Raw genomic sequence first — 23,538 nt, 5'->3', positions numbered from 1 at the left:
TAACCTAACCTAACCTAACCTAACCTAACCTAACCTAACTAACCTAACCTAACCTAACCCAACCCAATTTAACCTATTCTTTATGAAGTTTGACCTAACATAGCATGACCTTTCGTAGTGTGACCTAGCTTGGAATGACCTCACTCATCTTGACCTCACTTGATATGACCTTACTTAGGGTGACCTCCCTTAGGTCAACCTCACCTTAAGGGGGGTGGGGGGGGTGGGGGGTTTGATGGCCTTTACGCCACTTCCATAGCTTGACCTTGACCTTTCGTAGCATAACCTAACTAATCATGACCCTTCTTGGGATGACCTCACTTAGCTTAGCTTGACCTTGCTTAGGGTGACCTTAAATACTTATGGTGACCTTACTTAGGTCAACTTCACCTTAAGGGGGGGGGGAGGAGGGGGGCTTGATGGCCTTGACGCCACTTACTCAGCTTGACCTTGACCTTTCGTAGCATAACCTAACTAATCATGACCCTTCTTGGGATGACCTCACTTAGGGTGACCTTACATTGAATGACCTCACTTAGTTTAGCTTGACCTTGCTTAGGGTGACCTTAAATACTTATGGTGACCTTACTTAGGTCAACTTCACCTTAAGGGGGGGGAGGAGGGGCTTGATGGCCTTGACGCCACTTACTCAGCTTGACCTTGACCTTTCGTAGCATTACCTAACTAATCATTACCCTTCTTGGGATGACCTCACTTAGGGTGACCTTACATTGAATGACCTCACTTAATTTAGCTTGACCTTGCTTAGGGTGACCTTAAATACTTATGGTGACCTTACTTAGGTCAACCTCACCTTAAGGGGGGGGAGGGGGGGGCTTGATGGCCTTGACGCCACTTACTCAGCTTGACCTTGACCTTTCGTAGCATAACCTAACTTATCATGACCCTTCTTGGAATGACCTCACTTATCGTGACCTTACATTGAATGACCTCACTTAACTTTGCTTGACCTTGCTTAGGGTGACCTTACTTACTTATGGTGACCTCACCCAGCTTGACCTCACTAGACATTAGCTAAGTTAAGTTAGGTTGACCATAGGTTGACCTTATGTAGAGTGACCTTACTTATGGTGACCCCACTTAAGTTGACCTCACCTTAAGGGGGGGGCGTGACGGCCTTGACGCCACTTACTAAGCTTGACCTTGACCTTTCGTAGCATGACCTTACTTATCATGACCATTCTTAGTAACCTACCGTAGCCCGAACTCACTTAGGGTGATCTTACTTAAGATGACCTCTCTTAACTTTAGCCTGACCTAATTAAGGTGACCTTGCTTGAGATGACCTCACTCGGGACGACCTTCCTTAGTGACCTCATGTATTTAAAAATGCCTTGGCTAAAATGGGTGTTCAATTCTAGGACCTCTTCTAAGAAAAAAAAAAAAAAAAAAAGGTTTTACCAAGGGTCGGTCTACAGCACATGCAGGTGTGGAATTTCTTTAAAAAAAATATATGCAGCTGGTTTTCTTGTATGTCTGTCGTCACGGTTGAATTTCGCTACTCAATTTCGCGATAAGCTAGCAGGCTGAAATTTTCAGGGTAGCTTGAAACCCGATGATAATGCAAGTTATTACTATAAAAAATGTCTGGACCAATTTTGATAAAATTTGAATGAGGTGACATTTAAAAACGTATGATTTTAGTTATTTAAAATGTTTATTTTAAAATTGATTAATCTTATTGTACGTAGTCGCGCACAACAAGTAGTAAACAATACATTAATTGCATTTGTTAGCTGATTTCGAATTATAATAAAAAAATATATTGACTTCTGACCTTATTTCGTGTAGTTACCCTAAAGGGGGAGGGGGGGTTGGTGAGTAAACAACAGCTCGGTGTGTCGATAACGATTTTATAGTAATGTTCTAATAAAGTACAAATATTAACATTAAACATTGAATATCACCACAATATTTCACTATTCACAATAAGCTTTCCAATGGCAGAATTACATAATATACATAGGACTACACCTTAAAGTGGCAAACAGCAAGACACTTAAGTGCAACTTAAGGTTGAATTACTTTTATATGCGTATACAGTTTAGATTATATGAAATTTAAATTAAAAAAAAAAACCGGTGACAGTAGGCATAAAGTGTTTTATACAATTATCTTATTTGATATAATGAAGAAATTGAAACTCTTGGTCAATGACCTCGGTAGCTAAGTTAGTAGAGCGTATGGCAGCCAGGAGTCGCCAGTTCGAGCCTGTGTGCGGTTTGAATTTTTTCATTGTATCATTTATATTTCATAGCAGCACTTTGTACATCATAAATAAACAATTTTAACAACAGGCAACAATTTTATTAAGTATCTTGCAAAAGCAAACACGGAGCAATTGACAGCAATAATTGTGGAATCATCGCTGACAATTTACAAACTTTTGTATAGATATAAAACTATCATAAGTTACAAGTATGTATGGACACGTTGTCTGTATATTGAGCGTCGTTTCTCTGGCTGTTAGTTTGCTGTCACTCGGCTATCTGTCGGGTTGGTCGGACTTGTCGGACTGCTCGTGTTGCTCGGACTTGTCGGAGGCGTCGTGTTGCTCGTGTTCGTCGGTCTTGTAGTTCTCAGTCTGCATGTCGTTGAGTCCGAGTTCTTCGTTCTGTTCAAATGTTCGCTCGTAGAAAGTTATTTTGAGACCTGTTGGACAGACATCATTAATTGTAATATAGTTTATGAAGTTATTAATACCTATGTTATAACTAATATGTAACCAAAACTGTACGTGTACGTCCCAGCTGGGCAAAGATTGGCGATTGTTTAATCCTAATTTATTTCATCTACACATGTGTATCAGATAGTTACATGAAATGTCGTGTTAACAGTGTTTTTATCTAAAGCTCATTTTTATTAGAATTGTCTGATAAGTTCAACATTTTCTATTTGTAGATTTTGTAGTAGTAATATACGAAAAGGCCCTCAGAAAGTATCCTGTAGGTATAGATAAACAGAAACGACATTAGCAATGAACCGGTCGCTCTGGAGAACGTATAGAGAGGCCTATGTCCAGTAGACAGCTATAGGCTGCGATGATGATGAATATTAGCAACAAATTCGCGCAATTTTCTATATTACGCCCACTGTGCGCGTCGTGTCTCGGGTTCGATCCCCGCGTAGGACAAGCATTTGTGTGATCCACGAATGCTTGTTCTGAGTCTGGGTGTCTTGTGCATGTGATTTGTATGTTTGTAAACGCCCCGCGACACAAGGAATTAAATTCCTTGCTGCGGGAGTCGTTATTGTAAAAAAATAAAGTATTATTTTTTAGTATGTTTGTTGTAAAGTGTATTATAGAATATCTCACCATCATCGGGCTCCTCGGGGTCATCGGCGAGGCTCTGCGCGTACGAGTTCCCCGCGGGGTCGTCCAGGATGATGGTGACGGGGAACTCACCGCGGAGGACCGCGTCCAGCTTCTCTGTGAACCTGGGCAGGGAGGGAGACGGGAGATTAGTACACACCTGCTGCGGGACAAAGAGGCAACATAGGCGCGTGTAGTAATGGAGGAAATTGCATGATAATTGCGGTTAGTAAGTAAAACGATCGGTGTGTTAAACCAGGAGTCGCAGATTCAAAACCTGTCCCGATTTATTTTCTATCAACTACTAATTGTTTCACTTGCGTTGTACCCTACCTCGTGGTTATTTTACACATTTTTTTTTGCCGCATCTTTTCCCTATTTTCACACAGTTTAAACCTTTGTTGGAGTAAGTATTACGAATATTTTAAATTATCCTAATCGGTTCAGCCATTCTCGTTAATAGCATCGTTAATGAAGACCCCGAAATTATTCTTTTAAAATCACAGGGAAATTGTTACATTGGTGATCACAGGACTTAAAATGCGACGAGGGATGTCGAATTTCAACTTTTATATTTTTCCCTGATCTATTGAATGGGCCTTTCATCCGGCCTCAGACTATGGCAGAGTGGTGGGTGCGTGTGTACTGACTCTCGCAGGGCGCGCGGGTTGAGGCCGGGCGCGTCGCCCAGCAGGCCGGGGCAGGCGCGCAGCTGGTCGCGCGTGGCCGCCAGCGCGCCCTCCGCCGTGGTGAAGCGGCCGCCCAGCGCGCGCCCGCCCACCTCCAGCTCCAGCTCCGGGATCTCCATGCTGCACGTCTCCGACTGCCACCGCACGGAGGAAGGACAAGATGCAATTCAAAAACAAATATTGAGAGCAAAGATTACTTTAATACAAAACAAAATAAATTGAAGATCTATAATGTAACAATCAAAGGGAATCAAAACAAGGGGAAAAATAAAATTTATATGTGGTACTAAGGCGGTCTTTACATTTTGAAGGACAGTGTACAATTTAATTTAGCATCTTGCACCAGGAGAAAAACACACCAGGCCTTGTAGACCCAGTAGAACATGTCTCCTCGCTAACGCTGACGCATCCCTCAAATGTATTGAACTGACAAGTCAAAGTCACGTCACTTGTTGAAGAGGAATGTCATTTACTGTTCTTGTGCATGTGACTTTAATGTTAGTGGAATCCCTAGCGACAGTATGATTAAATTCCATAATGAAGGAGTCTCTGGAAAAAAAAGTAAATAAAGACATCCGGGTAGTTATCCTGACAGGCTCCCAGAGACACTTGTCGCCCACCACCCATCACTAGGGACCAGTTGTTGGGTGTTACCTTGAGCAGGTCCCGCGAGAAGTCCTGCGGTCCGGCTACGCGCACCTCGATCCTGACGCCCTTCTCCTCCACGCCGCCGCCAGACTTCACCTGCACACACACAACAACGGAATCAGGAACGTCGTGTAAGGCGTACTATTACCTAATACTCCTATAAAGGAGATAATGTTTCACGATGAAGCGGGTAGACCAATTCTGATAAGATTTGCGTAACTTAGAAATTGGATGCACATAATATGATTGATTTTAAGTACTTTTTGAAGATTAGAAATGCTTTTTATTAAGTTCATCGTTTACGTACGACTTATATTATAAATCTAGAGCAATATTTTTTTATGTAAATGACTGAATACTTCAATTGAAAACACAAACAGTAGATGGTAGCCGGTAAGAGTTAAAAATACTTCTCAGATATGTCCATGATTCTCAATTTTACTAAGTGGTATATGGAAACATATGTGTATGTATGTATGTATGCCTCACCTCGTTAGTTCTGTGCCCGCAGTAGTCGCAGGAGGTCGCCATGATGATGACCTCTTTGAAGTGAGGAATGTCTGATAACATACAAGGAAATATGTGAATACAGAGCTATGTGTCCAGTCGCTTCTGAAGATCACCTTCAAAGAGAGCTGGTCTAGGATCTGATTGAGAAAAACCATTGTATCTTTCTACCAGCTGTTCCTGGCGACTGTCACTGTGATTTTCAACTTGTGATAAACACCAAAGTTGAATAATAACGAAAAACACACTATTGACGAAACACGTATTTTTTATGCTAAGGTTTTGTCTAAAATTCTTTCGTAGCTGTTTTCTTATAAATTTTAAGCTTGCTGTTGTGTTTGTTTGTTGACCTAATGTATCTCTATAATCCTACTCACATTATAGACGCGAATGTTTGTCACATATGACGATGTTCAATTCAAAATCTACTGGATGGGCTTATGAGGAAACTTGGCACTAATATAGGCTACACTTTACCCCGACACGGCATAGGCAGACAGCGTCGCGGGCATCAGCTAGTGAGAACATGTGTATACGTACTGGTCATCTTCATGTTGGTGTAGACGAGCGCGTCGCAGTCGGGGCAGTTGGTCCGGAAGCGCATGACGTCATCCGCGGCCAGCTGCTCGTAGTCCAGCGCCGCCCCGTCCGGCGACAGCAGGGCAGACGACTGCGAGCTGGGCGGGGGCTGGGGGGGGGGAGCTCATTAATAACAACTCACCACCATACTACCCACGACTGCACTAACTCCACTCACTACTTCACCACCTCACTCACTCGACGTCCCTACCAACAAGTCACTCTGTCTACCTAACTACCTCGACGTCCCACTACACTGCCCACACTACCTGGTTGTCAGTGAAGAGGCCCAACTCCTCGTCCTGCTCCTTGGTCCTGGAGAACTCGGTCATCTCGCAGCGCGGGTCCCGCCGCGGATGCTCCGGGTTCTCAATGAAGCAGTTACCTGCAAAATTATTGTATTATTAACTAGTTGTTAAGTTGTTTAACACTAACCCTTGACCAACTGGCACTCACCGCTCGTATCAGTCAACACCAAGGTCCACTGCTTGCCGGGCACCCTCAGAGCTTGCAGTTTCTCCACAAACTGGTCTATAGCGGTGGCATCTTCTGGATGCTGCTGTTTGCGGGACTCCTGGTCCTGAAGGAGCCCGTCGATAGCCCGGGACAGGATACCCTCCACTGTGGTTACTTCTAGAATGGTGGAGAGTGAGAGGATGTTGTAGAGAATATAAAGGTATGGTAACATACAGGTATGTGAAGGAAAAAAAGGCGTTTGGTTTACAGAATTGAAAAAAAAATAGTGATTTGAGATCTCGTGTGACATCACTTACCAGTATGCTTTTAAAAAAAATTATCTGTCATAAAATAATTTTTCCTACATATTTCAATACTTTTCACTGCTCTTTGTCCGTTCGGCAACAGGCTATAATGAACCAGAGCTACACGACTCGGCTATCCGTGGTATAGACCACCATGCATGGTGTCCCATCCAAAGAAACCTTACTTCTTTAAAAGAGCTGTGCTCCCCTGAACAGATTGTGTGACCGACCTCCTTTCTGGCTGGTGGCGGGTATCTCGAAGTCAAGCTCGGGTATGGTCACGGCGGTGTGGTCGCTCTTCACCACCTGCCGGTTCAGGTCGTCCTCGGTCTGCACGCGGAGCGTCCATCTGTGTAGGGAATGTTACATGGTGAATATATAATAGTTTTGGATACATAACATATGAAAATCATAGTACAATAAAGTTATAGCTCTCTATATAGTCCAACATAACTATCAGTTATCAGTCATTGTAAACCCAACATCAGAATATTTTAACTTTTTAAACTTGACTGCAGAGGCATGGCTGTCTATTGTTTTATTGAGGCCATTAAGGCTAATTTCCTGCCCAGTCAGCAAGATTTTTCGAAACTGTTACCATGGTTCAGTGTTCATAAAGGTCAAAAGAAAGGAATGTGGGTGGGTTTTAGAATGTCAAAGTCTGACACTCCATAGGAATGACATTTTAGAAACATATAATTATTTAGAGTCAATATTGTAACTTTTAGAAAGTGCCTGTAAAACAACTTAATTGTAATAAAACCTTTTGGTATTGATTATGACCCCTCCCTTTGCACTCAACTCAAAGTGAGAGGAGTCATTTAATGATTCTCTGACCCAAAAAAGTTGGGTGCAATAGCAACACACTGGTGACTCCTGTTCACACAGGCACGAAGCATCACTTAGTTTCAATATCACATATCCTACATACATGGTCCCCTTAGGGTTGATGGCCCCTCCGGGCTGGATCTCGTTGTTCTGGTAGCCGCAGTCCGCGCAGCAGAAGGACATGATGACCACATTCTTGTAGTATGGTATACGGGTGAGCAGGAGGCGGGTTGTGCCCTGGGGAATAAATCAGAAGCTTGCTCTCAGCAGCAACCCATGATAACTTATTCTGGTGAGGTATGACTTTGAATTAAAATGGGGAATTATCTAATAAACTCATTTTTTTAAATAATTAAGATTATGTAACATGTTATCAAGTTTTTAATCTTTCTTAGATTGAAACCTCTTTTCTATTGTAAAACAAAATAATATAATATTACAATAATACATGAACAGGGTGAATGGTGCAAAGCTAAATTGGTGGTAAATAGTATTAATAATACTGTGAGTATCTCACCATAGCCACTAAGTCCATGATTTAAAAGATTTTTTTTCTGATGAATGAAAAAATAATTAGAAATATAGGAAAAATTAAATTAAATTAGAATCTTATTAGAAAATCAAAAACTTTTCTCAACTTTTCTTTTAAATCCACGACACCTATTATCGTTAATTTCTTCACATAGTCGGTTGTATAACTAGAAACAACCATGTCTTCAATATGGGGATCCAGTTTGAAACTTAAAATGTGCAAGACCACCATACAATACATAATAGTTCATGATAACACTATATACACAGTCCTGAACATTATACTTATGAAGAAAATAGTAATAAGACACAAATAAGAATCGATAATATAACCTAGTAGAAAAAAGCTCTGCAGCTCAATTCCTACGCAATAAAAACGCATAAAACGGTCAAAGACCTTTACGTAGTTCAAATAAGCTGCAGTCAGTGCAATAATACTGGCCGGTAATCTATTCTGTCGACAGTTATTTAAAAAAACAAGAGTTTCTTTCTGTTTACTTACGTTTGAGAAACATTTGATGCATAACGATTCGATCTCCGTGACTTCAGGGTCTTCGTCGTCAGCGTTTAATGTCCGAAATAAAGGTTGTTCCATGTTGCAAGCTGTTCACTGCACGAATGTTGAAAACTTTCAGTAAAGCAAGTATTTATTTGGAAAATTAAAACACATGCGCACCGCATACGATCTCGTGTGAATGACGTTGTCAGTTTCAAATGACAGCTGTTAATGTCAACTGACAGATAACGTTTTTAAAATGTCGTGTACAAAGGCGTAGGAATTTGTTTCAAAGCTAAGCAGAGCTTTTTGTATTGGGAAAATATCTACAAAAAAAAACAGTGAAGTAGTTTAAACTTAAATACCACTGAACTTCGGTTCATTTGTCTCAAATCACGTGAGCTCTAGTAGTTTTGTAGGAGTGTAGGCAATACAGTTTTAAAACTAACAACTTTTCAATTTAGCTAAACCACATCACAAAGTAATAAAATCGCAAACTCAGACTGATTAAATCATGATTATTTCCGTACAGACATCACTCTGCCCACCTCATAACTATATACAGATACATGTTTTATTTCAAACTATGACATACCTTGCAGCTATTTAGGAATGTAAACGTGATTATTTAACTACTTTCTAGTTGAAAAGTTACGTTTATTTGTAAACAATGAATTTGTGGCGATTACCGCGACCTATTTACTTTGGTAAGTAAAACATTCAGCCAAGGTTGTCAAAAAGATGCCCCCCGGAGGACCTAAAGGCACGGAAGCTTATGATGTCATGACGATATATAAGCAGAACCTTGAATCAAATACAACCGTTACGTCACTTTTTATTTTGGTCGATTTTGTTTTCTATAACCCAACTAAATTGAGTAGCTACCTTTATAAACAGACTTTCTTCAGGTTAGGTTACTTTTGACATTGGCCGGGTTATGGCGCGAACCGCGCGCAAGTAAAATGCTATTTGATTGAAAATATTTCGTTAGTCAACATTGAGACGCGGTGCGCGTTAGTAAAAGAATTAAATTGTGAAAACAAGTGATAGTGTACATACTAGTCTTATATTTAGAAGGATTTAATTAATAAAAACCGTAAGTATTGTCTCTATTTTTTAAATTCCCGCGCATTTACGTAAATAATAAAAATACACTTAGTTTGAATGATTTATGATAGATCTTAGATTTTAACGTGTGTATGTATGTAATCGTACAAAAATGTATGAGAATGACATCATTAGCGAATATAATGTAGAAATAGACAAAATAGTGAAATGATGTGTCGTGACCTCGCGATAGCTTTGGTTCAAATTAAGCGCATAATATATTTACATTCGAGTTTGGCGCACAATAACTTGAATATTATCTGTTAAACCTTGGAAACTGAAACTTTATTAGATACTGTATTATCCTCTGAAAAACTGTGCAACTTAGGGATGGGACAAATATTCTTAAGCTATTGTGCCAGTCTTTAATGTTTTTACTTTTATATAAAGACAACTTATTTTTATAAATAAGTTTAAACAAAAAGTCTTGATAAATTGCTGCAAAAATTACGATTACTAAAAAAATTAAAGACAGATTTGCATCCCTTCTTACATTTAGTCAGACTCAACATTTTTCATGTAAATATCAATTGTGTTTTTAAGACATTTAAACATCGCGGTGTTGTAATTATTAAAAATAACATTGAGCATTATAATGTCTTACAAATTTTAGTTAATAAATACGTACCTAGCTAAGCAATTAGTCGTAGTAAATAAACAACAATATACATTCGAGTGATGACCACCGGAACCAATCTGTGTTAACGAGTGCGACATTGACCCAGAAAACGTCCATGGATATTTCAACACGATTAGAATATGCCCCGGGATATTTATTAGACACCTAGTAACTAGCAAAGCGTTATTCGGAGTTAAATATTTGAGTTATACTAACATGTAGTGTGAAACTTTCATTCATTGAATACATTTGATTTCCCACTGTATATCTTCACAAGTGCACAAGCCAATAAGTACATTGGTCTGTGCAATTGTGTAATTCTAGTTTTTGCTATTTTACATTATTGTTACATACTTATTTATGAACACGATATTTTCTTTTAAAAATGTCTCTCGCTATATAGTATTTAATCCTTGTGCCCTTGTGTTACACAAACCTTTAAGTGACATAACGCAAAGACACCCTGACTCCGAACTAGCATAAGTAGATCCCACAAACGCTTGTCCTACGCGGGGACCGAATCCGCGACAGGGCGCGCTGTTGGTTTACCGTGGCCGTAATAATTCATGCTAGTCGGAGTATCTTTGCGCACGTGATTTGACTGACCGTCAAATAACGCCGCATGTATTAAATTATTAAGTTATTACAAAAACGAAAACTAGCAAAATACATGCAATACAAGTTCTTGCAGATAAAATATTATATACCGAACAACTCTTTTTATCAAACATGTCTTATAAGTAAAATAATTCACCTTTAAAACAAAACAATCTACATTAAAATCGCTGAATCCATTCGGGAGCTGTAACAGACATACAGACAGACACGTCACACCTACATCATTACAATATTATCTTCGTTTGCTGTAGCTACGAATTAGTGTATTTGGTGAGTAAACTGTGAACAGCAAACATTTGAGCATCGCGACAATGACCCGGCCTTGAGGAAACAAATGCAAGTGTTTGTAACGTGTGACGTGATGTCTGAATCTCAGTAAACTGTATAGACTGTACTGCGCATGATCAGATACACAGGAGAACAGCCAGAGTCGCGCTGAACATGCGCGAGTGATCCCGTGAATCTGGCTCAGGCTGTAGAAGGGGCCCGGGGTGTTTCTAGTCGGTGGGAGTCCGACATATCCCCACCCCGCGCCGTGCCCTCGTCGTGGGTTAAAGTCATTAGAGTTTCACCCCGGAAAAAAAGGTGCACTGGCACAGGAGAAATCGTATTTTTATAGTAAATGTCGTGAAAAGTATTCATTATTAAATGATGGAACGGTTCTCGCGCGTATTTATCGGGATAGGCCGACTAGCCTTTAACTATGTTCGGGTCGGCTTCCAGTCTAAACAGTATCAGTGTTTTATAAGGAGCGACTGCGTATTTAACTTCAAAGAAACTGACAGATGTTTTTGAGATTAGTTGACAAAAAAGCTGTCGAAGTGCGAGTGGGACTCGTGATATAGTGTTCGTTATAAGGTTAAAGAAACGCAGTTTTGAAAAAAAGGATTGATTACGCCACCAAAATTACCGTACTAACCGAGCGCTGCTTTACATTATATTTTTTTTTAACTTTTTCGTGCTTTCACCATCAAAAGTTCATGAGATACGTATTTCCAGACAGACAAACGAATAGACATACGTACATATTGTAGATAAAATACACTCAGACACGAAACAAACGATCATGCTCATCTCGCATACATTTTTCCTTGTTGAGAATCTAACCCACGACCTCAGTCAGGGCCCCTAGGGCCTAGACCAACAGGCAAATCATTGACACAATTCTACAATTTTGAGTATAAACCTTAAACTCTTAACCGCCATCTTTGTTTGGTGACGTCATAAGGTCAATACTTCAAGTTAAAATATTCTATCGGTGATGTAAGCATCGAATTAAGATTGTTATACAAGTAACAGCGTGTGAATAGATAATAATACAGTTTGAAAAGAAATTACCATAATATAGACATAGTTTACGAAGACATCAGTCATAAATCTGTGCTATTATGGCCACGGAATACATAAAACGTACTTTTTTAAGAACAAAAACATACAGCCAATTTGAGTCAAACTTGATGATTCTATATGGGATTAAATAACAGCTAATTCACGTCAAATGAAAATAATAATTAACAAAATCGGTTCATTCAGTCAGAGTCTGAGGTAACAAATATAAAAACACTAGCTTTCCGCCCGCGGCTTCGCCCGCGTCAAGGTCGGTTATATCGCGTTTCCAAGAGAACTCTTCAAAAATCCGGAATAAAAACTATCCTATGTTCTTTCTCAAGGTCAACTCTATCTCTGTAACAAATTTCATTAAAATCGGTTCAGTGGTTTAGACGTGAAAACGTAACAGACAGACAGAGTTACTTTCGCATTTATAATATTAGTAAGGATGGCGACGAATTGAGAACTTCCTCCTTTTTTGAAGTCGGTTGAAAAAAGAAGACAAAAGTGCCGGAGTCGCTCATGGAGGGATCCTTTTCCTTAGCAAAATGTAACAACGGCAAAATTGCTATTCCCCATTGTGACGTTTTTGTACAAACTATGAATTGTAATTTCGATTCGTCAGCGATAGCGAGGAGACATGTAACTTGTCAACAGACTCCGATCTTATACATCGCGTTACGAAAACTATTGTAAATATATAATATCATATGCTATTAATAACAGCTCAATATAGAAAATAGACGATTATAAAGGAGGTCAGATACGCCTACTCATGTACAAAAAAAATGTGAAACAAGTACAACATCGCGTACGAGATCATGCGAATCATTGATATTTATACATTTGTGAAGATGTTTTGATACTTTAATGATACGACTAGCCCGTCGCAGCGTCAGCTCATGATTGGGAACTCCGGTTGGGTCCGTAACTAGTCCTTCTGGAATATAAATACTAGACACTGTTACTATTTTAAGATATTATTTTAAAATATATATTAGCTTGGCTTTTATTGGTTGGTTGCCTTGGTTACGAAAATTAAAGGTTTTAGTGTCTTCATATTTCCGTAACATTATAGCTACCGAACAGAAAAATCAACATTGATTGATTCTTCGTATTTCATAGAGGGTAATTGTGATGTGATGGTAAGTGAGAAGAATAGGTAAAATATATTTATAACTTCTCCTTTTATAATCTGTAAAGAATTTTCATTATAATTTCCGTCATATCGGCAAAAGTTATAAGTGAATAATAAACCAGTTGAAGATGTTGAAGATCCACGGACAAGCCACACCTAATGTTGTAATTCTTCAAATGGGTTCTGCCTTTCAAATAAGTAACCCTAAAATATAGCCTTAGCTTGGCGTCATACATACGGGTGCAGCGTGCAATCAATTAACAGAGGCACTAAATATATCGTTAACACTCCCTTGACGTCACGCGATGAGCAAACGTGGATACCATGTAGAGCACTGCTGGTAAAGAGTTATGAACTTTAATTCGATGGTGATATAGACTATTATCGCGATTCTGGTACGCTCGCAAGATCGAAATAGGCCATGAAAAAGAAACGGTTGGAAAATAAAAGACTAAGTCCATATTGATATAAGAGCGTGAGTATTTGTTATGGATACTATACAGAAGGCCTATTGCAGTTGTAGTAGACTTTATATGTGGGGCGGTCGTGGGCAGAAATCACGATAATTAGTGTGGAAGAAATAAGGGAAGGACTTGCCCAGAAATCCGTTATTCTCTCACAAATACCCACTGCTGGGCACAGGCCTCTTCCCATATAAGGAAGGTTTGAGTATTGATCATCAAGCTAGCTCATCATAACAATCCATGCATCGAACCGCAGACAAGACAGAAAACAGACGAGTGCCAGTCGGACTGGCGATACTCAGATTGCTCGACATGTCGCGCACAGCGAGTTTCCGCACAGTTCAATCTTAGAGTCTTGTGTAAAACATGCAGTTTTATTTATTCATCGTTGTAATAATACTTTTTTACAATTTACCAGTTAGATCATCATGACGTCACCTCATGCAATAATTAACGCAAGACGAGTATAATGTTCGCTTATCTTACTTTAGTGCAGTCACAGCTACAGTCTAGGTATACTGTCAGGAGTTATTGTTTCTCGTTCTGTATCGAAAACGCCGGAAATTAAACCTGCCTGGAAAACAATCTACTTGAAATAAAAACTTTAGATATTTTTTTATGCATTTCAGTCCATACTATACCTGAATTTGACCGTCATTAGTGTTTTTTGTTACTACTTATATAAATTCATTCAAATTATTAAAAAAGCTTTTAAGTTAAAGGTAACATTCTGCAACACACAATTAAAATCTCACAATTTGCTATAGACACAACTAAGTTATTCATAAACTAGTTTTTATTATACAATTAGTTAATGATATGACATTGCTTTTTCAAAAAAAAAAACTTATTTCATATTATACTGACTTACATTACAACCTACTCCACTAAACACTCACTTTCCTAAACAAATGCCTTTTCTCATTCATCTTCTAGAATAATGGGCAAAGAAGATAAGAAGGAAGACTCCGGCTTCGGGTTCAAGGACGCGGCGAAGGCGCAGGAGACGCTGCGCCTGCTGGAGCAGCACGAGCCCAACTACCGGCGGCTCACTGTGAGGGGGCTGCTGGGCAGGGCCAAGAGGGTTCTCTCCAGTTAGTACCAGATGACAGCTAGCAAATAATACCACTCTTGTGGTCATCCTAGCCTTTTCCCAACTGTTTTGCGGTCCGCGTCGAATCTTACCGGATTCAGCTAAGGACCAGTGTTTTACAAGGAGCGACTGCCTATCTGACCTCTTCAACCCAGTTACATGGGCGACTCGATACCCCTTAGTTAGACTAGTTGTCAGACTTTCTGGCAGGCTTCTGACTACCTGTAACGAGTGTCCAAGATGTATGAATTACAACCGGACCACTTTAAGACGACAGAATATATTCGTCTTCCAAAAAGATTGTTTTAAACATTTAAGGCTACTATGGAGTTAGCAGGAGTAAGAAAGCACTCCTAGGAGTCCTAAGAGGAACTCGCGGCTAAGCTATAACCGCATAAGTTAATCGATCACAGGTTAAGCTGCGCTTGACGCGGTTGGTCCGTAGATGGGCGACCATCTTTGTCATAACGATTTCCTCCGTGCTTCGGAAGGCACGTTAAATTGTGGGTCCCGGCAGTTATTCCTACATTTTTGACAGTCGTTACAGGTAGTCAGAAGCTTGAGAAGTCCGACAACCAGTCTAACCAAAGGGCTACCGTGTTGCCCAGGTAACTGGGTTGAGGAGGTCAGATAGGCTCCTTGTAAAACACTGGTACTCAGCTGAATCCGGTTAGACTGGACCACAACATAGTTGGGAAAAAGGCTAGGCCAATGATGAAGAAAGCACTCCTATTGGAAGGTGACAGAGCAAGAGTGAAAGCATCTCACACAAATTCATTTCACTTGTCTTGTTTTACAATTTACTACAAGTTTCTCCCGTTCATGTTCCAGTGACGAAAGCAGAAGATAAAGTAAAGAACATTAAGGAAGCGATGGAAGTGTTCGAGAAGTGGCTGGCGGAGCTCGACGCCGGGAAGGAGAAGAGCCAGAAGAAACCAGCCAAGAAGCAGGAGAAGGAGAGCAGTGGGAGTGAGGACGTGAGTAGAGATACTGGGGCCGTGAGGATAAACAATTAATAGATTTACGTTTTTAAATGTCACTCCATTCAAATTTTATCATAATCGGTCTAGCCGTTTTTATAGTTGTAAATTGCATCGTCATCGGGTTTGAAGCTATTCTGAAAATTTCAGCCGGCTAGCTAATCGAGAAGTGCCTCAAAATAGAGTTACAAAAATCCAACCGGAACGACAAACAAGAAAGTGAGTGTATAGAAACGTGGGAAAATGGATAGCCGAGTGGTTAAGGTCACCACGACAAACCCGCTGAGTGTGTTGTGTTTCAGATCCACGAATGCTTGTCCGAGTCTGGGTCCGGGTCTTTGTTGATTTGAATGTTTGTGAAACCCAAGACACGTGTCCGGACCCTTCAGACAGGCTTCCACGCCAAAATTATTTTTTAATTTTTTCTTCGATCTTTTCAATTTATGTTTTTCCTCATACAGCATGCAAAAATTTATACAACTCCTATTTTCCACCATCTACGATCAACCCCTATTTCTTATGTGGAAAAACAATACTACTTACTACTACAGTATCAGCTAGTATTGCTCAACAATTAAAAGCATGGCCGCAAGATGGTTTCTCACTTACCTTCATCTCCACCCCCCCTCCCCAGAGCTCCTCATCAGACGTGACCATGGAGGATCCGAAGCCCAAGTCTCGGGAACCGGCCGCGCTGCCCTCCGACACAGTCCCGGGACTCGGCTTCAAGGACGCGGCGGCCGCGGAGGGCTCGCTCAGGGAGCTGCAGGGGAGGGACCCGGAGTACTCCAAGCTGGCCGTCAAGGGACTCATCGGGAGGGCTAAGAGGGTGCTCACCTGTGAGTATGTCTTCTACCTAATGTTATAAACGTGAAAAGCCATTACAAGGATTTAGAAGAAACTTGGACATAGTTTATTACCAGGATTCACACAAAAGATAGTTTTGTCCTAGTTTTATCTTCCCGTTGATCTGATAACAATTAACTGGACAAAGTTGAAAGTTACCAAATGACTTCAAAACGTGCCATAAAAATGTCATCAAGTTTGTTCTAAAAAATAACATTACTGGTTTTTTTTTCTATTTTGTGTTATTCATACCTGGAATACCATTCTATATCGATATAGAACACTCTATTTACAACATTCTCTAGCAGAAATCATGTAAACTCTTGAAAATCTAAGTTCATTATCTTGGAATCTGCCCAGCAATGGGACATATATAGCCGTACTTCATACTTAAAACCTCCTTCGTCCCCCAGGCACTCGCGACGAGACCAAGCTGTCGAACATCAAGTCTGCCATCTCCATATTCGAGCAGTTCCTGGATGAGTACGAGTCGCAACACCTGAGCAGGCAGAACAACCCCTACCTCAGCCTCGGCATCGTCAGGACAGCTGAGAGACTGGCGGGAAATGACGTCAGCGACCAGCAGGTGAGGCCTGGTATGGCGGCAAGGTCTGAAGGGCTGATGCCTGCTGGGGCAGCTGATGTGTCTGACAGGGTAGCCCTGGCTCCGGTACACGAAGTTTTAGTTAGTAGGAGTCTGACACTCTCTTCGGAAGGAGCCATTTGATGATTTCCCATCCAAAAGAAAAGGTCTGGTAACGTATGTTTGATGGTGTCAGAGTGTCTCCCGCCCGAAGTCCTCTGACGCGACACACACTTGAAACATTCTCAGCCGTGTCGCGCCTCACCCTGTTTTTTTACTCTTTTTTACAAGTAATGAATACGATCAATTCATGAAAACGAAACGTAAGAAAAAATACCTATCGATTATCTCTCAATAAAGATACATTTACAGAAGACTTTAAATATGTTCTCATTTTAGATATTAATTAGACACAAAAAAAGAGTGCGCGTAACCGTTATATTATTCACTCTTTTTTTGATTGAAGTAAAACATGTCTCAAAAACTTCATTCATCTATTTGTTAATAATCTATCTAATGACAAACACAAATCACATTAAAAATTCCGTATGCTACAGAAACGTGACTGCGTATTGCCGTAACAGACTTCCTTTACATTGTCGTCCAGTTTTGACTTCATCACCAACCTGTCTCTAACCCCCCCCCCCCGTGTCTTCCAGAGATCCTTCATAGCCGCCTACGGTTCCGTCCGCGGGGAGTACAAACGTCTGCGGACGGTCCCGGAGAAGGAGGGCGGCAAGACCTGGGACATCGTCAGGAATACTGCCTTGAAGGACATCAAGGAAAAGGTACGACTATTCTTCTTAAAGTGGCTTTCTTCTAGAAATGGGGGAGGGATGCTAAACGGAAGCTAAAACTTCGTGCAAAAAATATTCATTATTTAGTTTGACTGGCCTATTAATGAGATGCAATAATTTATTCCGCAAGTATGTATTATCACTCGTACAAGTCTTTTTTGAGAACGCTGGAGTCGACATTTCCTATCTCACTACCCTGAGAAGTAATGCCGAAACAAGCTCAGGGGTCGCAAACTCTTGGACTAGGTCTAGAAGTTAGTGGTTTTGCTATAGCAGAAGTCGTAGGTTCAATTCCCACCTAGGATAAGTGTTTGTGACATGAGGACGATTATTCGTCGTGTGAAAGTTTTCAAATTTAAAAAAATACCGAGGAGGTAAAACGACTTGTTCTTTGACCTAAGAGTCGTAGGTTCGAATCCTGTTTCAGATTTTTTCGTACACTATTAAAATTTTATCACGAATGCCCTATTCTATTCTACTATCTAAAACTATATTTCCTCCAACAGTATGCAAACGCAAAACTCTTCACTGAAAAAGACGCGCCAACATCAGAGCACTTACAAATGTTGCTGTGGGCGTACTCACCCGAGCCCGCACGAACCAAGAAATACGTGCCGGAAACACACGACGACAGACAGAGACGGAGCGATAGCGGCCACGACAACGACGAAAAGAGAGGGCACGACGAAAAAAGGGAACATGAGAGTGAGAGAAAGAGACAGAGGGAGAGTAGTGAGGAGAAACCGCGGGAGGGAAAGAGACGACGCGATAGTAGCAGCAGTGACGAGTCTCCCGCCAAGAAGAGCAAAGAATGATTGTTGCATTTACTTAAATAAATATGTTATTTAATGTGTTGTGTATTATTTTTAATAATTTTTGTAATATAACCCTTTATTCTAAAGTAGCTGCTTGGTCTTGGCAGCCCTTGCGTGGATTTTGGTATAGCCGCAAAAATGTAACTCTACTTTCACGCTGTCAAATTAAAGTAGCATCAGTAGCAATACAAAGTGCCAGCTACCTCTATGCAAAATTTCATCGAAAACAGGCCAGACGTTTATGCGTGAAGAGGTGACAATTGTGACAAACCTTCATACACTCTTCTATAGAAAATATGGCAAACAATATTAATGAAAGTTCAAAACACATTTAAGGGTGAGAACTTTGCCCAGCTGAGCGATGGGAAAAAAAGAAATACATTTCGTTAGTTAGTAATAGTCAAGGTGTTAAATTAAACCAGCTGTAGTTTTTCAAATCTTCGCTCTAGATAGTTCCTGTCTATAAACAAAATTTACAGAATTTACACATCTCAGATTACAGTCAGGATTACTGATTTTGATCAGATACTGATTTTTACTAGGTCCAGAACATTTTCAATTTTTTCAAGTCTAATACAAACGCTAATTACGCCTGAACAAAATTATTTAAACCTGCCAATCTGTTACTTTCTTAAATTTCATCAAAATCTATTTTTAACTTTAGTTTTGAGATTACATAACCATCTTATAACAGACACACACCATACGTAACCTAAATTCTGTGTTATTCTTCCAATTAAGATCAAATGAAAACTAATAAGAATGTAATCGCATTGCATTCGTGAAATGTAAACAAACTTCATCTGAAATCACAATGGCTTCGGAAAAAACGTTTCTTTACACTTTAGGCTATAACTCCGCGGTATCAAAAATTGAGAAATGATTGTTAGTCAGTCATTTAAACACCTTTTTGAATTAAAAAGTAACAATTTCATTTATCTAATAATATAATTAAAAAATATTTTAATTTATTTCTATTTAAATATGACAATAAAGTTCGAATCTGATTAAATGTTTACGTAAGACGAATCGCAGCCTCAGTGCAATCGATTTGACACTTTGACAGTAAGTTGTAAACATAGGGGTCATCCCGAACAATGAACTCTTTCATTAAATACAGAAACATCAATGATATTATTATTAAAATTAAGTAAAACCTCATTAAAATATGTCGAGACACCTCTATGGGCCCGCCATGTTCGTAACGGCGGGGCTTCTCGTGTAAATATATAGATATCTATGCGTGTGTATGCTGGGCGTGGGATGCCGCATTTAAATCTATTTTTGGAGTTAAAGTGAAGTGAAAAGTGTAAGAACTGTAGTGTAAGTGCAAGTGCTAGTGTCCTGAAGTGTTTTAGAGCCGTTAGTGATAAGTTACAGTGTAGTTCTAACTGAAAATATGAGATAGTAATTAAGGTAAGAGGTTTGCATTATACGCGCATTTTATTTTATAATTATGAGGGAAAAACGGATACGTAAGTTTATTTTTCAGGCAAATATCGGTTCTTTATTTAACTAAATATTTAAAACCATTCATTCTTAATTGCATGTTGTAAAATTCTTATATAGATAAAAAGTATGTGACAACTTGTAAAAATATTTTAATGAACAAGAGTTTGTTAGTATTTCTGAAAGTTGATTTAAAATGTTAATTTGATTAGAATGCCAAAAAGAACAATAAAAGAGGAAAGTAATTCCATAGTTTAATAGTATTATTTTATCCAACAAATAGCTTAGAAGAGAGAAAAGATTACATGTACCTTTTGGAGGAACTTTTGACCCCCTCAAGCTATGCGTATAATATAAAAGGGAAATAAATGTTTGAACACCCTACTTCTCCATTGACCTGTCATATCTTTCTTATTGCACTGCTGTAATTATTAGCAATACATACCAGTGCAGTTATACTATAGGTAAATACTCAAGTAAATAGTGTAAATACTATAATTGTGTACATTATTTTCAGTGCACTTGTGCGTGAGTGTCAGCGCGATGCGTGCGGCGGGCGCGCGGCGCTCCGTCGAGACCGGCAGCGACACCAGCTACTGTAAGTATATGGATTCATTGATTACTCATTGTTACAATCATTAATACAGCTGTTATAGTCCAGTGGTATGGCAGTTGGATAGCCAAGTCAAAGGTTGGTGGTTCGAATCCAGGCACCAATATATTTTCAAATTCACATGTGTATTACAAATTAGTTATCACATTGATAAAACCTTGCTCAACTCTGCACTGAGACTGTTTCGAGTGTCTTTTAAATCACGTCAGAGGTCTATGGGTATGTAAAACTCAGACACGAGGGTGTACATCAACTATACAAAAAGAAGAAGATAATAAAAATAATAAGAACTTTAAACTTGAAATAAGTACGTAATGTTCATTTGATACATTGGTTGAACCTGCGATCAGACTTAACACCAACCGCATCGAGCAATGAGGCGGAATGTATGATGTACCTACGAGTATATTCGTCGCCTCTTCACGATCTAATAGCTGGTCCAATTATTACCGATAAAACCCTGGACGAATACTAGTCATAAATAAAACCTATTTAACAGAATATTGTTGTTGCAGATGAGAGGGAGACGTGGGACGAGTGGGAGAGTCGTTCCTCCCTCAGTCAGTTAGAAGAGGTTTGTATTTATTACTATATCTATAGTTATACGTGTTAAAGTTCCAAAGTTCTCGAGTGCTGTGTGCCTTTCAGAAATAAATATCGAAGCTTCCGTGTTTCGGAAGTTACGTAAAACGGCTCGACATAAAAAACACTTACAGGTTACTTACTCCTGAAATCCAGACTTACAACAAGCTCACTTGGAGCAACGAGATGCTTGTGCTGCGCGTCAATCGAACTCGTGACACTCCGCGCAAAGCGGAACTCATTTGTCGACTTTTCGCATCCGGCTATCCGAGTTCAGTGAAAATTATTCAATGTACTGTAATTTGAAAAACGGTTCTGGAATCGGGTATTACTAAGGCTCCGCTCTCTGTCCGTCATGATCACGGTAGATATTGAAATTCTCGCAGATGATGTATTTCTGTTGCCGATATAACAACCAATACTTAAAATATTCGAAGTTAAGCAACGGTTGTTACGGACATAACTTTAATAATAAATAAATGCGGACAACATCACATACATTGTTCTGAACCCAAAGTAAGTTGCTAAAGCACTTGTGTTATGGAATTCAGACACAACGAAGGTACCACAAACACCCAGACCCGAGACAATGTAGAAATGTGAATTTTTACATTGACCCGACCGGGGATCGAACCCGGGACCTCAGAGATAGCGACACCTTGAAACCGGTGCGTACGCCACTCGACCACGGAGTTCTCTTAATATTTGTTGGTTTGTCTATCTTTAGCCTCAGTCTCACTGTCGCAAGTCCAACTCTAATTTGACCGGGTTTTTTCCTGTCATATATCATTTTTTTGAAAGAATAATAAATATCTTTCAAAAAAATGTGCACACATAACCTAACTTTACCGCAATGATTTATTGCGCTTTTTTAGTTGCACAACAACTCTTGTGAATACAGAACAGTAACATCAAGAAGATTGCTACTGAAAATTTCATAGTGGAAAAGCCGCCATTTTGTATTTTATGAATGGTATTCCTTTCCCGCGCATACCAACACTACTGTGACTTGTGTAACATAGATGGCGCTCTTCACCGTGTAGTGCGCTGTTTCGCTCGCACAATTGTTATAGTATTAGTTTATGAGTATATCGTGTTACGTGGTAGGATAGAACTTCGTGCATGTAACTGTGTTTTGTTTTGATTCTTTGTTTCTCTATGAAAAGCTCAGTTTTTGTCAGTTTGTGCAGCTTTGGAGTGTTGTTAACTTTAACGGTTTCATTTTGAATATGTAAGGATAGTTTCCTATACGCTATCTGTTGGCTGGTCTGTTGATCTAGTGGTTACCTGATTGCTATACCTGAGGTTCGAATCCCACTCAGGAGAAATGTTTGTCTCATGAGCACGATCATTTGTTCTGGGCGCCCTTTGTGCCTGGGCGTAATTTATCTCGAATATAATACATGTATTCAGAAATGTTTATCAATTGTCTAGTGCTGGCAAGTATTTAGCCCCCGCAGGTTTTAAACAGCTCGACCGATCTCAATCAAACAACAAAAGGACTCTCGCACATATATCACCTTTAATACAAGACGTCAAACTTATAAAACCCCTCTTTTTACGTCGGCCAGTAAAAATCAAGTTGACGCAAAATCACAACTTTAACTAGATCTAAATTTTACTAGGTAATTAAATTATTAACTTGATCTTGTCTTAACACTGTCGCGTGCTTTCAAAGCTCTGGCAAAAGGAAATCTTTGAAAAAATGCGCTATACAATTTTCTCTTTAACACAGCTGTGAGCTGTAACGGTCATAACTCTCGGCCGATATAAAAACGTTCATCTGTTGACTTCCGCGGCGCGCTAATTGGGACGACCCCCCCCCCCCACCCTCCCGTCTGTATAGGGTATAGTGTAATAAAGTAAATAGTTTCTTAAAATACGAAGGAAAATGACCCTTGCTTTGTAAACTAAGCTTAAAAAGTTCCACTTCGAAACGTTAAAACTAAACTATTATTGTCTGTCTTTATTAGCTCTGGTTGAGACTTGGGCCCCGATTCTGCTACTTTACAATGGCCGGTTGGTGCACCTGTGTTCTATTCAATCATGATGTCGTCCGTTTCTGGTCCTTTAGATACAGCGAACCCTCTCATATAAGGTTCCATTTAGGCACCCTTTATATGAGTATGATG

The 23,538-nt window shown here is 39.7% G+C and overlaps 2 protein-coding genes and 1 long non-coding RNA gene across 3 annotated transcripts; 2 read left to right on the top strand and 1 right to left on the bottom strand.

Annotated features, from left to right (window-relative positions):
- Positions 1–1,854: 1,854 nt before the first annotated feature.
- Positions 1,855–8,592, bottom strand: LOC113507437 (zinc finger protein ZPR1-like). Its single transcript, XM_026890294.1, has 11 exons — positions 8,380–8,592; positions 7,450–7,583; positions 6,749–6,867; positions 6,214–6,390; positions 6,027–6,142; positions 5,719–5,866; positions 5,161–5,231; positions 4,678–4,767; positions 3,985–4,157; positions 3,338–3,459; positions 1,855–2,673 (listed from the first exon to the last, which is right to left on the bottom strand). Exons 1-11 carry the CDS (start codon positions 8,470–8,472, stop codon positions 2,507–2,509), a joined length of 1,410 nt encoding a protein of 469 aa, XP_026746095.1. The 5' UTR covers positions 8,473–8,592; the 3' UTR covers positions 1,855–2,506.
- Positions 8,593–9,135: 543 nt separating this feature from the next.
- On the top strand, positions 9,136–18,796 carry LOC113507438. The gene is made up of 7 exons (XM_026890295.1): positions 9,136–9,469; positions 14,585–14,742; positions 15,573–15,718; positions 16,356–16,560; positions 16,981–17,153; positions 17,810–17,938; positions 18,454–18,796. Exons 2-7 carry the CDS (start codon positions 14,589–14,591, stop codon positions 18,760–18,762), a joined length of 1,116 nt encoding a protein of 371 aa, XP_026746096.1. The 5' UTR covers positions 9,136–9,469; positions 14,585–14,588; the 3' UTR covers positions 18,763–18,796.
- Positions 18,797–19,800: 1,004 nt separating this feature from the next.
- LOC113507439 lies at positions 19,801–21,832 on the top strand. Its single transcript, XR_003401855.1, has 3 exons — positions 19,801–20,178; positions 20,729–20,809; positions 21,340–21,832. It is a non-coding gene; the product is annotated as an uncharacterized LOC113507439 (long non-coding RNA).
- The last annotated feature ends 1,706 nt before the right edge of the window (positions 21,833–23,538 follow it).

This window comes from Trichoplusia ni, unplaced genomic scaffold, assembly GCF_003590095.1.
Source record: "Trichoplusia ni isolate ovarian cell line Hi5 unplaced genomic scaffold, tn1 tig00002097, whole genome shotgun sequence".
NCBI lineage: Eukaryota > Metazoa > Arthropoda > Insecta > Lepidoptera > Noctuidae > Trichoplusia > Trichoplusia ni.
Note: the sequence above shows the minus strand (reverse complement) of the source record. Positions and strands in the feature narration are given on the sequence as shown.

Coding starts and splice junctions, on each gene's coding strand:
- LOC113507437 (XM_026890294.1), bottom strand. CDS start 8,472: ATGGAACAACCTTTATTTCGGACATTAAACGCTGACGACGAAGACCCT. Junction 6,868..7,449: donor ATCAACCCTAAGGGGACCAT/GTATGTAGGATA, acceptor TTCCCTACACAG/ATGGACGCTCCGCGTGCAGA. Junction 2,674..3,337: donor CCCCGAGGAGCCCGATGATG/GTGAGATATTCT, acceptor TCTGTCCAACAG/GTCTCAAAATAACTTTCTAC.
- LOC113507438 (XM_026890295.1), top strand. CDS start 14,589: ATGGGCAAAGAAGATAAGAAGGAAGACTCCGGCTTCGGGTTCAAGGAC. Junction 14,743..15,572: donor GGCCAAGAGGGTTCTCTCCA/GTTAGTACCAGA, acceptor TTCATGTTCCAG/TGACGAAAGCAGAAGATAAA. Junction 17,154..17,809: donor ATGACGTCAGCGACCAGCAG/GTGAGGCCTGGT, acceptor CGTGTCTTCCAG/AGATCCTTCATAGCCGCCTA.